Below are 16,342 nucleotides of genomic sequence, written 5' to 3'. Positions count from 1 at the left end.
TCAGTGTAGCTGTGCCAATGTAACACTTGTGTTCAACAAGAAAAAACTAATCAGTGTGGAGCCTAAAAATGAGGTATACACCAGTGTTTCTCAAACAGGTATATGAGTACCATTGGGGATACGCTGAGATCTTCCAAGGGGTACATCAACTCATCTAGATATTTGTGTAGTTTTACATCAGGCTTTATAAAAAGCACTGGCAAAGTCAGTACAAACTAAAATTTCTCACAGACAATTACTTGTTTTGTACTGCTCTATACTATACACTGAACTGTAAGTACAATATTTATAGTCCAATCAATTTATTTCATAAATATGGTAAACATGAGAAAGTAAGCAATTTTTCAGTAATAACTGTGACACTTGCATTTTTATGTCTGATTTTGTAAGAAGTAGTTTTTAAGTGAGGTGAAACTTGGGGTATGCAAGACAAATGAGACTCTTGAAAGAGGTATAGTATTCTGGAAAGGTTGAAAACCACTGGTATACACCAAATATAGCACAAGAGTATAAAACAGGAGAAATAAAAATTAGGACGGTCTCCTGATTCTTAAAATATCTGAAACTGTATCAGTCTTTAAAGGGAAGCTCATGCCTCATAGAAAAATATTGCTTTTAAAAACAGGCCTACTGTTATCACTTATATTTTTCTGTATTTCTCTTATCTCAGCCTTATGAGTTCATATTTATTCCTCACATAAAATTATAATCCTCTGTTCATGATATCATAATTGATTGCTGGGGAAATTATTATATGCTGAAAACTGAGGATTATGCATCACTTCAGGTAGAAAATAAATAGCAGGAGCAGATGAACGCTTGAGGAACAAACATCCTAGTTTCATGCAAATATTTTTAGTGATAAAGAAAAAAACATATTGATAATCTATGTTATATAGTATATGGTATAAGCATAGTTGTTCCTAAAGATTTTTCAATTCACGAGACACTAGCTCCTCTTTAAAATTTCACTGTATCTTTTAAGAATTTGCAAATTCTGCTTTTTAAAAAACAAACAAGGGCTAATGATTAATGAAGTCTTCCCTGATACACTATGACTTACAAAACAAAGTTTCATCTGAATAAGAATAAAATATCCATAACTGAACCGAAATATATCACTAAAGTATACATTTTATAACCTTTCCAGAGTCACCTCTGATTTTCTCAGTAGATTCTCTAACACTACAAGTAAATCTTTAAATATTTTTTACTAAATCCTCAGATTTATCTACAGTTGATAGCACAGTCCCTCTGTGAATTACTTTTCTTGCTGTAAGAAGAAATGAGCTGTTTCTCACCTTCTCCCTACCCAACATACTCACCCAGTAGTAGTGTTGTTATTTGTAGTTGGACACCAATATAAAATCAAACAGGGGACCACAAACTGCGGAGTTTGAGAGAGGGAAAAGGAGATCCCACCTGCTGACCGAACAAGGTGCAAGTACTAACCTTGGGGTGAGTGAGTTTGCTTGGCTGTTTGTTTTTCTTTCTTTATCAGGTTATTTCAGTTACTGGGTCAGTTGGGATTGTGTGTCTGGGGACTGTTTGAACCTTTGCTCCCTGGATCATCCTTTATCATCTTTGATCAGCCTCTATCAGCTGATCACCCTCCCCCATGTGATGAATGAGGGGGTAGGGCTAACCAAGGAAAGAAGGCCTTAAAAGCCAGAGGCTAAGCGACTGAGGGGAGCTAGCGAACAGGGGCCCACAAACAGGGGAGTTTGAGAGGAAGTTGGTGGGAAGAAGACATAATATCGCAATGGTTAGGAAGGGCTGCATTACCAGTGCCAATGCTGTTCCTATCTCCTGTGCCTGTATCCAGACAGACAACCTAGCCATGGATGCCTCTACCCAGATCCTGGTGTGGCTTTGCAAAGACTGTGGCCTGCATTTCCGACTCAGAGAAAGTCAGACTGGGGGGACCAGCCAGTGTGAAAGGTGCCTGCTGGTGGAATCTCTCAGGAAGTAGGTAGAAGAGTTACAGCAGGAGGTGGCTAGGATGAGGAACATCTGTGCCCACAAAGAATTCCTCAAAAGTATTCATATGGAGACATCCAAGGCTGAGGAAACTATCCAGTTACAGACGACTGCTGTCACACCACCAGGGGAGGAGATATGGCTCTGTCACAAGGAGGACACTGGCTGCTTGTTACTTCTGACTGCAGGCAGTGCTCCACCCCTACTCCCAACCCACCCACCATGGTGATGGAAAACTGATATGCTGCCCTGGCAACAAGCAATGAGAAATCACCCCCAAGGCTCGGAGGATTGTAACCACCATTCCCAGGGGGAAACGTAGGGTAGTGGTGGTTGGTGAATCTCTTCTAAGGGAGATGAAGGCACCCATCTGTCACCCTGACATGGCATACTGGGAAGTATGCTGCCCGCCAGAGGCCCATATACGAGACATTACGGAGGGATTGTAAGGATCATCTGGTCCGCTGACTACTACCCTGTGCTACTCATCCATGTGGGCACTAAGGATACTTCAAAGTATGACCCTCAGCAGATCAGAAGTGACTACAGGGCTCTGGGATATGGGTGAAGGAGTTGGGAGTGCAGGTTGTGTTCTCTTCAGCCTTTTGGTCAAGGGTAGGGGCCCAGGCAGAGACAGATGCATCCTGGAGGTGAATGCCTGGCTGTGAAGATGGTGTCACCATGAGGGCCTCGGCTTCCTTGACCACGGGATGCAGTTCCAGGAAGAAGGACTGCTAAACAGAGATGGGGTCCACCTATTGAGGAAGGGAAAGAACATACCCGGATACAGACTGGCTAACCTAGTTAGGAAGGCTTTAAACTAGGTTCGACGGGGCAGGTGACCAAATCCCACAGTAAGTAAAAAATGTGGAGACCTGGGAGAAGCTTTGTAATTTTGGGGGAGCATGGGCTGTTATAGTGGGGATAAAGTAGAGACAAGACTGAACTGGAGCAGGGAAATCAAATCAGTATCCTAGATGTCTGTATACTAATGCGAGAAGTATGGAAAATAGGCAGGAAGAACTCCAAATGCTAGTAAATAAACATAACTATGACATAGTTGGCATCACAGAGACTTGGTGGGATAATACGCATGAATGGAATATTGGTATAGGAGGATACAGCTTGCTCAGGAAGGACAGCCAGGGGGAAAAGGGAACAGGTGTTGCCTTATATATTAAAAATGTGTACACTTGGACTGAGGTTGAGATGGAAATAGGAGACAGACTTGTTGAAAGTCTTTGGGTAAGGATAAAAGGTGTAAAAACAAGGGTGATTAATTGTAGGGGTCTACTACAAACCACCTAACCAGGAAGAAGAGGAGGATGAGGCTTTTTTAATCAACTAACAAAATCATCCAAAGCAGAAGACTTGGTGGTGATGGGGCACTTCAGCTACCCAAACATCTGTTGGAAAAATAACACAGCAGGGCACAGATTATCCAACAAGTTCTTGGAATGTATTGGAGACAATTATTTATTTCAGACAGTAGAGAAAGCTACTAGGGGAGAGGCTGTTCTAGATTTGATTTGACAAATAGAGAGGAACTGGTTGAGGATTTGAAAGTGGAAAGAAACTTGGGTGAAAGTGATTATGAACTGGTAGAGTTCATGATTCTAAGGAATGGTAGGAGGGAGAACAGCAAAATAAAGACACTGGATTTCAAGAAGGCAGATTTTAGCAAACTCAGGAAGTTGGTAGGTAAGATCCCTTGGGAAGCAAGTCTAAGGGGAAAAACAATTGAAGACAGCTGGCAGTTTTTCAAAGAGACATTATTAAGAGCACAAAGGCAAACTACCTCACTGCGTAGGAAATATAGGAAGTATGTCAGGAGACCACCATGGCTTAACCAGGAGATCTTCAGTGATCTAAAAATAAAAAAAGAGTCCTACAAAAAGTGGAAACTAGGTCAAATGATAAAGGATGAACATAAACAAACAACACAAGTATGTAGGGACAAAATTAGAAAAGGTAAGGGACAAAATGAGATCAAACTAGCTAGAGACATAAAGGGTAATAAGAAAATATTTTACAAATACATGAGAAGCAAGAGGAAGACCAAGGACAGGGTAGGCCCGTTACCTAATGAGGGGAGAAAAACAATAACAGAAAATGTGGAAATGGCAGAGGTACTTAATGACTTCTTTGTTTTGGTTTTCACCAAGAAGGTTGGTGGTGATTGGACGTCTAGCATAGTGAATGCCAGTGAAAATGAAGTAGGATCAAAGGCTAAAATAGGAAAAGAACAAGTTAAAAATTACTTAGACTAATTAGATGTCTTCAAGTCACCAGGGCCTGATTAAATGCATCTTAGAATACTCAAAGAGCTGACTGAGAAGATATCTGAGCCATTAGCAATTATCTTTGAAAAGTCATGGAAGACGGGAGAAAGGAAAAATATAGTGCCCATCTATAAAAATGGAAATAAGGACAACCCGCGGAATTACAGACCAGTCAGCTTAACTTCTGTACCTGGAAAGATAATGGAGCAAATAATTAAGCAATCAATTTGCAAACATCTAGAAGATAATAAGGTGATAAGTAACAGTCAGCATGGATTTGTCAAGAACAAATCATGTCAAACTAATGTTATAGCTTTATTTGACAGGGTAACAAGCCTTGTGGATGCGGGAGAAGCGGTAGACATGTTGTATCTTGATTTTAGTAAAGCTTTTGATACTATCTCACATGATCTCATAAACAAACTAGGGAAATGCAACCTAGATGGAGCTACTACAAGGTGGGTGCATAACTGGTTGGAAAACCATTACCAGAGAGTAGTTATCAGTGGTTCACAGTCATGCTGGGAGGGCATAACAAGTGGGGTCCTGCAGGGATCAGTTCTGGGTCCGGTTCTATTCAATATCTTCATCAATGATTTAGATAATGGCATAGAGAGTACACTTATCAAGTTTGTGGATGATACCAAGCTGGGAGGGGTTGCAAGTGCTTTGGAGGATAGGATTAAAATTGAAAATGATCTGGAAAAACTGGAGAAATGGTCTGAAGTAAATAGGATGAAATTCAATAATGAAAAAATGCAAAGTACTCTGTTTAGGAAAGAACAATCAGTTGCACACATACAAAATGGGAAATGACTGCCTAGGAAGGAGTACTGTGGAAAGGGACCTGGGGGGTCATAGTAGACCGAAAGCTAAACATGAGTCAACAGTGTAACAATAGTTAAAAAAAAAAAAAAAGGAAATGTCATTCTGGGATATATTAGCAGGAGTGTTGTAAACAGGACATGACAAGTAATTCTTCCACTCTACTCCATGCTGATTAGGCCTCAACTGGAGTTTTTCATCCAGTTCACATTTTAGGAAAGATATAGACAAACTGGAGAAAGTCCATAGAAGAGCAACAAAAGCGATTAAAGGTCTAGAAAACACGACTTACGATGGAAAATTGAAAAAATTGGGTTTGCTTGGTCTGGAAAACAGGAGACTGAGAAGGGAAATGATAACAGTTTTCAAGTACATAAAAGGTTGTTACAAGGAGGAGAGAGAAGAATTGTTCTTCTTAACCTCTGAGGCTAGGACAAAAAGCAATGGGCTTAAATTGCAGGAAGGGAGATTTAGATTGGCCATTAGGAAAAATTCCCTGTCAGGCCAGTTAAGCACTGGAATAAATTGCCTAGGGAGATTTAAATTGCCATCATTGGAGATTTTTAAGAGCAGGTTAGACAAATACTTGTCAGGAATGGTCTAGATAATACTTAGCCCTACCATGAGTGCAGAGGAATGGACTAGATGACCTCTCGAGGTCCCTTTCCAGTCCTAAAATTCTATGAAAAAATAAATAATATTTACTGAAGTAATTTGGCTACTTAAACAGCCCACATGGCTGTATGAAAGTGGAGTTTCCTGTCAAAATGGTAATACGTGCCAGTTCAAACACTAGCATCATAATATGGGAACAGCTTTCTTGTACCATTAATGTTTTTTAATCAGATATGCACAACCAAGTGCTTCTAATACAAGGGGCACTGGTAACATAGAAGGAAACAGAAAACATATCAATAATTGCCACTTCAAATTCCTGGTTTTTTTCCAAACCTATCCTAATCCTACTTCTCCTAGAGGCTCAGATACTGCTGTAAGTAGAAACAGACACCAAGCAACCTTTATGAATGCCATAGCATATGTGCTTTTAATAAAAAAGGCAGACAACTGTTCACTGTTCACTGAGTACACTAATTGTTTCTTAATAACTGGAGCACATCCTACAACGTAAGATTATAGAAAACCAATCTATGCTATTTGCAGTATTATAGTAAATAATAATAAAAAACAATAAAGATAAAACAAAAATAGGAATTTTTGCCAAGAAGAAATGGATTTTTGCATATTGGTCTATGTTATCTGTATTTTTAAGGTGATTAAATGTTGATGTTTCATTGCTAGGGATTTATTTAGCTGCTGCTTTTTTGTAATAATCTCATATCAGTACCAGATTTATATATGTTTTTGCAATATATTGTACTGTAGGAGTACAGTGGTTAGCTTTCCGTCACTTAAAAGTAAAAGTTTAAGATAAATTTTCTTTAATAAATAAATGATACTTTCAGCACAAATCTAATCCACTGATACTGATAAACTATGGCAAGCCTTCTGACATTATGGCAGTCTGGCACTAAGCCAGAATGTGACTTCATCTTCTCCAACACTCAGTGGCAAAGCAAAGGGCTGATTGTAATCTGCACCACAAAGCCTGATGAAAAGAAACATTAAAATGATACACAATCCCTCTGACCAGTTAGACTAAGACACTCAGAGAGGCAGAGATAGGGCACTATTGCTATTAGTATACATTATATGGCAGATTCTCACACCAAAACAAAGATCTGAACCTGCACAATATTTTCTACCTGGATCCACTTTCTTAATGCACTAAGGGTATAAATGCCAGACACCTGTCTAAATTACAGACTAAAGGCCTCAGATTAAAACTATTCAAGCAGCAAATAAAAACCTGTGCAGTGTTATATTTTGTGTGCTATGTGGTAGCAGAAAAATATTATGTTCAGTGTATTGTATGCAAGGTAACATATGAATGTGTCAATTCAGGTTCATTTTGTGACACCTTTGTATTACTAAATTCTACAGATTACGTTAAAGAGGAATTATGATACAAGATGAGTTTCTAAATGAATATAGCTTTCTGCTTAGCAGCTGTCAAATTCATATGAGGCCCTGCATTGCATAAAACCCCTACTGAAACTGTGAAAGCCCCAAAAGGTTTGTAGTAATCAATTTGGGTCATGAGTCTTGTCTTTAAATTAGGGAATTCAAAAGAAGACTGTGACATAAATGATGTGCAAGTGTAATGTGGAAATATAACACTTTGTTACAAGGCAATTGAAATATGATACCAATTTAACAGGTAAAATATAATAAAAAATTACAATTGTGTGAGGTAGAAATGAACTTTCTGGTGAGCAAAAGAAAATACACAACCTCACCCTTCCAAAAAGCCCCCTGGAACCCAACTAACAAAATATCAGACAACCAAATTAGAAGAAGATTAACTCTTACGACACTTAGAAACTTTTCCTCCCTTGAAAAACAGGAACAGGCAGGGAAAAGTTATATGAAAGGAAGTGTGGCTTTGGGAGTCGTACACGTCTACCTCATATTTCCCTCAGAGAGATGGGACAGGTAGAACTGCGAAGTGGGCAGTCAGCACAGCATAAACAGAAGTGAGACTATGACTTTACGTGTTTCTGACTTGGAACGTGGTCACGTGCCAAGGTTTGGGGTAGTCATTGGGAAGCTTTGTGCTACGCCAGTAGGAGGAACATTGGGAGGCAGGATGGATCACATTAGGAAGTGCACCTGCTAACAGGGATACGTCAGCATGAAGACAAATGGGAAATCGCTTTCTTCTAGCTGTTGGTGGGGACAAAAGGGTAGCAGAGCTCTTGTTTGCCAGAGGAGGAAGGAGAGAAAACCAGGACACAGAAGTCCTGCTGCAGGTGAGGAGACATGGACAGGGACTGGAGACCAATGTAACTGGGTGCAGTTCTGCACTAAAAGACACTATAACTCTATTAATTAAAAGGCAGGAGAAAATGCAGATGAAAAGACTAGGGGAGCATTGACAGAGGAACATGGAATAATGCGGAGTTCTGAATACTGGAGAAGTTCATTAAGGAAGCTGAAAATGATACTGTAAGCTTGAAATCCTACATTACAGTCAGACAATCTAAAAGGTACTGTATATTAAGTAATAAACTCAAAACACATTGCCAAGACTGGCCAAAGCCCATAGGTTTTCACACCTTGGCTAAGATTTGTTTTTTTTTCTCTACATACTCCTCCTTACCCAGCCAAAAACCCAGAAGTGTTTGCTGCATAGGTCCCTCTCCCACATGTTTTACCTTATCAAGCGATTCTCTTATCATGAAGCTGGTTCTTTTTAGGCCTGCCACTGCTCCTGTCACCTGCCTCTAGATTGAGTTCAAACATAGAATCATAAAACTGGAAGGGACCTCAAGAGGTCATCTAGTCCAATCTCCTGCACTCATGGCAGTACTAAATATTACCTAGACCATTCGTGACAGGTGTTTGTCTAACCTGCCCTTAAAAATCTCCAATGATGAAGATTCTACAACCTCCCTAAGCAATTTATTCCAGTGCTTAACCACCCTGACAGTTTGGAAGTTTTTCCTAATGTCTAACCTAAATTGCCTCTGCTGTAATTTAAGCCCATTACTTCTTGTTCTAACCATAGAGGTTAAAGAGAACAATTTTTCTTCCTCCTCCTTCCAACAACCTTTCATGTACTTGAAAACTGTTATCACGTCCTTCCCTCAGTCTTCTCTACTCCAGACTAACCAAACCCAAATTTTTCAATCTTCCCTCACAGGTCATTTAATCATTTTGGTTGCTCTTCTCTGGACTTTCTCCAATTTGTCCAAGTCTTTCTTGAAATCTGGTACCCAAAACTGGACACAATACTCCAGCTGAGGGCTATTCAGTGCGGAGTAGAGCAGAAGAATTACTTCTCGTGTTTTGCTTACAAAACCCCTGCTAATACATTCCAGAATGATCTTTGTTCCAGTTTGTCCAGGTTATTTTCAATTTTAATCCTATCCTTCAAAGCACTTGCAACCCCTCCAGTTTGGTATCATCTGCAAACTTTATAAATGTACTTTCTATGCCATTATCTAAATCATTTACATCTTTGACTCTAATTCTTTCCTTGTGTCAGATAGCAGAGAAGCACTGTGGATTAAAGAGGGCCAAGAGACAGCTGGAACAAACTAGGAGGCTGATCTCTGGACTTAGGAGAAGCTGAACAGGAAGTAGGGAGAAGAACTCACAAAAAAGGGATGGAAAAGGAAATGAAATAGTAGCTGAGAAGGAGAAAGTAATAGGGATCCTACCAGGAGCAGGTGTCATTGGATATGGGATATGAGGTGCAAGTAATGTGCAGATAATTAGGGGGATGTAGCTGAAGCTCGCTGGGTGGGCAAACTTATCTAAGACATTATTCTTATCCAAATGAAGCTCAACCTTAAAGAAGTTTCACTGTACTTCAAAGCCCTGCGATGAGCTTATGATCAGGAAGATGTGAATTTTTATTGAATCAGTTCATCAATCCCTGCTCATATGAAGCTCTGTGTCTTCTCGGTTTAATTCAGGTTAGAAGAACGTCTTCAATAAAATTTTAAGAATTTTCACAAACTAAAAGGAAAAACAAATAATGGAATGTTACTGGAAGCAAGGCAGTGCCAAAAAATCTACACTGATCATGGAACCGTTTGGGAAAAGTAAAATCACATTTGCATTGTTTTTCAAAACTGGAAATAACAAGAGGGGGTTTTGTTTGTTCTCAGGAAAATTAAAGGTAACTTACTCAGGCCATAATTTGTTACTTTGCTTTTTCTCTAAGAAGACCGGATGGCTCAATAGACTGACCCTAGGTTATAGCCCCTTTCACTTAATAAGTCAGCAGTTTGAGACTAGCTTGAATGGATATCGACTGAAGTGTTACCATCTGTTCAGTTCCACAAGTAAAACTGGTTGGGGGTCTTAGTCCACACTTCCTAGTCTACATTACAAAATTCAGTTTCACTAATTAATACCCTTGTCTCAACAAAAGAGAGACCACAGATTGGGTGGACAAAGAGAAAGATCTTAAAAGGCAATCTCTGTAGATTAGGGTTGAGGTACATTAGGGGCATAATGAGTGGGAAGCCTGACTTCACTACTGCTGCTCATGTTTAAATGCTGATTTTATAATTGTTCAATGCTAAATGCCTACTCTTCTTTGCTAGAATATTAAGCAATGAACTGGGCAGATACACAAAACAGTATGAAGCTGTAGGAGAGGCAGCTGTTGATATCTGACAGAAGCGATACAAGAATGAAAAATAACCCAGGGCACTGGCTGTAATTGGCTACGGTTCTGGGTTCTTTTACTGATTTAAAGAACATACATATATGAAACAGCAAGGCTGTTAAATTACATTCAATCTTATACTTCAATGTATCATCTCTGCACAATGCTAAAGAAATGTTGGCAAATTAATGCCTGGACTGTGTACTTTAATACACATTGTACCAAAAAAATGTGAATTGATATAGTATTAGTTATTTATTAAAAAACAGTGTTGCCAGTACAGTTGTTTCTGAGAAGCTATAACATTTCCTTATACTTAGAATAGGAAATAATTGTGGAATCTGTTAGCAAATGTTGACTTTTTTATGATTAACGTTAACTTTCCGATTAAGAGCCTGGCATTACATTAAGTCAAAATCCAAATTCCTTACTCAGCTAGAACTTTCACTGACTTCAGAATCTGGCCCATTGTCTGAATAGAACTGAAGCAAACTCTTACAGGATGGCATGACTGTCTTCACCAAGACAATTCACAAAACCCGAGGCTCAGATGTTGGAGTGCAGCCGATCCACACACCGGTTAAAGCTCACCTCTCCATCTCCTAGATCTTCCTATAGCCTTTATACAGTGATGGTCTTCCTGTGCCAAGTTAGAACAGCCTGAGGGTATTTTTTACTTTGGGGTTAAATTATTGTTTTATTCACAGTGAAGTTAGAGTGGGTTCGCAGCTAAAAGTGGTGAGTATTTGTGCAGGGAAAAGTGGTACTTTCAAACACCTCAATTTTCTAAAGGTTCAAAATATTTTCTTATATCCAGTACATTTCACTGCTTGATTTCAAGACTTACATTGTCTTGAAATCTTGTACTCAGGTGAATTGAAATAGAAAGTGACAATGAGATGCATATTTCAGAATTTACTCTATATAAAGACATTATTGTGAGTTTTAGCAGGTGTTTCTGAATGAGGAAGAAAATGATTGCCAAGTTTAAGATACTAAATGACAGATAAAATATCTGCTTTCACTCTTTTTATACTGCAGTCTCCAAAATCAAGAACACTATAGATTCATACAGTACAATAAAAATTCACTCGCATTTTGGTGATTGTGGCATTAAATAGCAACCCTGAGATAATGTGCAAATAAACTTATTTTTCTGAATCACAGAGGCTGTATTTTCTCTTGACGGTAACAAGATTATTTTTCAGAGTAGTCTTTAGGTAGTTTTTAACAGTGTATCATCAGATGAAAAGCAAGCGTAGTTCTGTACTGTAATAGTAAATGTTCAGTAACTGTTTAAATCTTTCCTGCCCAAGTTATTTAAATACACTGGGTATTTATATGTTCCAACCTTTGGAGTTAGCTTTAAAGCGATGTTAATGAGGAAAAAATAATTATGCAAAAGTTTATACAAAAGCTCTTTATGAAATAAAATTAATAAATGGTGCTTTCAGCCTGTCCTCTCATAAACAAGCAATTCACTCCACAGAAAATGAAATGTTAACTTGTAGAAGCTTGTAAAGGTCTGCCTCAGTGCTGTTACTCTTGAGAGTGTCAATGCTTAATCTGTGGGGCCTGGACACTAAAGAAATAGGTACATTATAAATTATATCAATTACGAGATATCTGAGATTAGATAAGAATAATTATTTATGTTGGACCCACAGTATCCTAGGTGTATGACAAGTAGCTAGCTGGGTAGTAATGGTTTCTTCATTGCCATTATGGTCTACCATGTCATGGCATTCTAAAGGAGTTTTAAACCATTAACTATTGACATGACAGACTGTAAAGGGAGCACTGTATCAATGACTATTCAGAGAGTCCTTAATTCATGGATCACTGATAGGACACACCATAACCACCCTAAAGGAGCACTCCTGGTCTGATGGACACAACAGACCATAATGGCTTTGAAGGAGCAATTATGATGTATTGTGTTTAATGGATGCTATCAGAGTCCCTTCATCCAAAAATTATTGACATGAGAGGTCATTGCTGTCTGCAGTGTCTATTCATGTCTCCATGGATTATTGACATGATGGCCCATAATTGGTTTCGCTGTTCCTGTTGCATTCCATTGTACTATTACAGCCCACAATTTATGGATTATTGACAGGACAGAAGACAATGGCTTGGAGCTGCTATATGCTCAGTCATGACTTCGGGCAATTACAGACTATTTAATCCATGCAACATTGACACAATGGACCATAATTCCCCCATTGCAGCTGGTATTGTATCTGTCTTGCTAATGTGTGCCACGAATGATCCTTATCCATAAAAATTCTGAAAGGAACTTGGGTTCTCTTAACCTACAATCAACCGGAGTTCACGTATTCAAAATAGTCCAAGCATTGTATCATTTGTACACTACTTAGTGCATGTACTGTTAAAGTATGTATGACAAACAACCTTATGAAAAGGAATCTCCTGTGAGCAAAGTAGCCACCTCACTACATCAGTCATTTTAACAAAGGCACCTGCCCCATCATGGCTCTAATGGTATGTAAAACTGAAATAATCCAGGGGTATAATTATCACACATGAGGATAGAAAAGAGGGAACCAGGGATAATGTTAAGAATAGTAAGAAAGAGAACATTGAGAAAATTACCTCATATTCTTGTGAGAACTTCAAATTGTCATTAGCTTTCAATCTTTCAATGTGATCTGCAAGTTCCAAGATAGGTATTGGAGGATGGCTAGCCATACCTGTTGAAAGAGAGAGAAGGAAAACAGAATTTAAAATAAATCAAAGAGATTGCATCATTCTAAAATTTAGAGAATACAGTAGTTAGAATGGCTAGAAATATGCAAGTTGTAAAGATGTTGTATGTGAAAGAAGCAGGCAGAGAGTTTGGTTACTCAAAGCAGGACATGCTCTGGAGAGATGAGCTTTGAAGCCAAATAAAAAAAAAGTCACCAAGCATATTCCCAAAGCTAACATTCCTAGTGTAAAAGAAAGTGTTATTGTGCCATGAGTCAATGAGGTTAGCTAGGCAAGGAAAAATGAGACAGTTAGACCTGATGTTGACTTCTGCTTTGAGTAATGACTCTTAATGTCATTTCAAACTCCTTCTCCTGCACTGTATGAAATGGAAACTGTGTTGAATTAGATGATGAAAGGTGAGCTGAGAAAATAGACACTGAAAGAGGCCTAAAGGGGAAAGAATAGTATTTTGACAGAAAACAAAGTGACTTATGCATAATCAAGGAAAACTAACTTGGAGAATGAAGGTTACCAGGGTAACCGGAGACACCTGAACCTGCAAAGGAAATGGTATAAAATACAATAAAATAAAAAATCCCAAATAAATTAATAAAATAAAAATAAAAATGAAATGGATAGCTAGATAGTTAGAAAGGACTAATAACAATGTTTCAAGGACTGAAAGACTGACTATACATTCTGACTAAATCAGATCAGGAATACTTTAAGATAGCTTTAATATTTTATGAAGGTTAGAGATGACTGACATTCACATGCAACTATGTATGACTAGAGTAACATGCATCACTGCTTACAGACAACAGTCACTAAAGACAAGATTGGACATCAGACAACTAGAGCTTCAAAAATGTTTTCACTAGTAGCAGATTGTAGAGACAGGGGTTGTACAATTCAGCTGGAAACACATATCTGGCTGCACTAGTACTTTAAAATGATCTTACTCCCAAGCCCCCTTATCAACCCCCAAAAGTACCTACAATCTACTTCAGGTGTAAACATCTTTGTCTGTTGATGAACATACAGAACAAAAGAGAGTGAAAGAGAGAGAGGAAAAAAGATGGGGATAGGGAGGAGAAGAAGGGAGGAAGAAAGAGAGAGGGAGAGAAAAAAGGCAGAAAGAGATGTGGGGCCAACTAGCACAGCCTGCCAGCTGAAGATTTGCCAGCCCACTCCTTGTGGCCATGTTTTTCCAAACAATTAGTTTATTTGGCCCGCCCCAAAATGGTTTGCATTTATTTCTTCAGGTTTACTTTTACCAGGCCTAGAACAAAATAGCCTGTATAACCACTTGCAGGGAGAAACCACAGCTGGCTAGAAAATTTAAACTAGTGAACCCCAGGATCTGTTGAAATTACAAAAGAAAACAATGATGACTACAGGGGGCTCAAAGTGGAAGCCATGTTGCACATTTCAGTTTGCTTTGTCACCGTGAATCTCAGGAGTGTTCTGTGGGACACCTAACTTGCATTTGCTACCGCACCACTCAATGACCATGGGATTATGATATGGTCACTTCATTAAATGATTTTGCGGTATTTCAGTAACCAATTAATAAACTTCAGTACATATGAAGGACCAGCAGCACTGATCCTAATCATTTGAGCCTTGTACATTACACAGAAATGCTACAGTCATTTAGTCAAATGCTACCTGCACAATGATTCTGCCACTGTGAGGTTTTATTATAGATAGTATGACATGCTGCCAGTCAATTGAACAAAGTGGGGGATCCAGGAATATTGGAGATATTTTTTGGAAGTTATAGGTACAAAAGTAGTAGCCAAAACTCTATCTATATCCGTTCTGGAGTCTCCCATTTTCTCAGTTGTCAAATTAAGGGCTATGTTATATTCATTTTTGAAAGGGTGGGTGACTTTTTTAAATAATTAAACTGATTTGATCCAGATCAAGCACCCCAATGAAAAGTATGGGAGTGAAAAGGCACAAGAAAACTCTAGACTTATCCAGAAATGGAGGTGGACTGATGTACATCTAAAACAGTGCTTGAACAAAGAAAATAATAGAGACAAAGATGTTTAGACCTTTTCGAGCGAATCGTGGGAGAGAGTTATTATCATATAAGGACTGAGTGGTAGTTTGGCTAGAGAGGGAGGACACAGAGCCAATCAGGGAAGCGTAGGGGACTGAATTACTGCTCAAAGCTGTAAAAAGTAAAGCCAATTGGAAACGGGAAACAAATTAGTAACAGTAGTAGAAGGCCATCATAATCAATCAATCATACACACACACACATGTGCACTTCTGACATGCACAAAACCATTGTCTGGAAACCGTACTCAGAAGAAAATATCCAGAGGTCCAATCTCTCTACTGTAAACAAGAAGGTGAGTTGTCTCTGTTAATTAGTGAACCTATCCTTTTCAACAACACCATGAACTTGGATCTCAATACTTAGCTCAGTGTGAAGGGTATTTAGTCATTTTAAAGAGTCAGAAATTGTGGATATATTATTAGGCTATTTGATTAATCAAATCATAGTTAGTCCTTTTTAAACTGGTCTTATTTATAACCATCATTACAGAGGTACCCATTAGCACTTCTAAAGTTGAGCATCTACTACCATTTAAATTTCTCACTATACATTTCTAAAGGGTGATTTTGTAGTAAACATTTGGTGCAGAGTGAAACTTGGCATAAAACTTTTCTAAGCAGGAAACTTACAGATAACTTTTAAAATTAATTGGCTGGCTCTCACTTGAACATAAACCCCTTCTGCCAGGACTCATTTTATGATCCTATAATTGAACAATACTTAAAATTCTTTAACTAATATTTTACAGTCAGCTTATAAAGTGCAATAATAGCATTTGGTAGGGCTATTATTTTTAAAGACACAACAGATGCAACTGAGGTGACAAATAATTACTTTTTCATTTCTGAAGGTCTTTTGCTATGTACTCATTCTGTGCATCCATATCAAATAGATATGTACTCTTGTTAATATGCATCCACAGTTCTTAAAGAGATATTATGTTATATGCTATGGGTGCATATTAAGGCCACATTCTGTCCCTGGTGCATATAGGAGGCTCCTATTGACATCAACATGGGTTGTGTGCACCTAGGGCAGAATTTGACGCACAGAACACTACACAAAAGGTTGCTGATCAGACTTATTTTTATGGCTTTACAATACAGAATGCCAGGGCTGCCCAGAGGATTCAGGGGGCCTGGGGTCTTCGGCGGTGGGAGGCCCCCACTTCGTTGGTAATTCAGCGGCGGGGGGTCTTTCCGCTCTGGGACCCGCTGCTGAAGTGCC

General features: G+C 38.7%; 1 protein-coding gene across 1 annotated transcript in view; it reads right to left on the bottom strand.

Moving 5' to 3' along the window:
* The window catches only part of PTPRD (protein tyrosine phosphatase receptor type D), a 1,658,801-nt gene that overhangs the window by 87,377 nt on the left and 1,555,082 nt on the right, over positions 1-16,342 (bottom strand). The window contains exon 31 of the mRNA XM_045020490.1: positions 12,946-13,043. Coding sequence (XP_044876425.1) covers positions 12,946-13,043 — 98 coding nt within the window. The remainder of the gene's footprint in view (positions 1-12,945; positions 13,044-16,342) is intronic.

This window comes from Mauremys mutica, chromosome 6 (assembly GCF_020497125.1).
Source record: "Mauremys mutica isolate MM-2020 ecotype Southern chromosome 6, ASM2049712v1, whole genome shotgun sequence".
NCBI classification, from domain to species: domain Eukaryota; kingdom Metazoa; phylum Chordata; order Testudines; family Geoemydidae; genus Mauremys; species Mauremys mutica.
The sequence above is the reverse complement of the archived record's forward strand: the minus strand, read 5'-3'. Positions and strand labels throughout refer to the sequence as shown.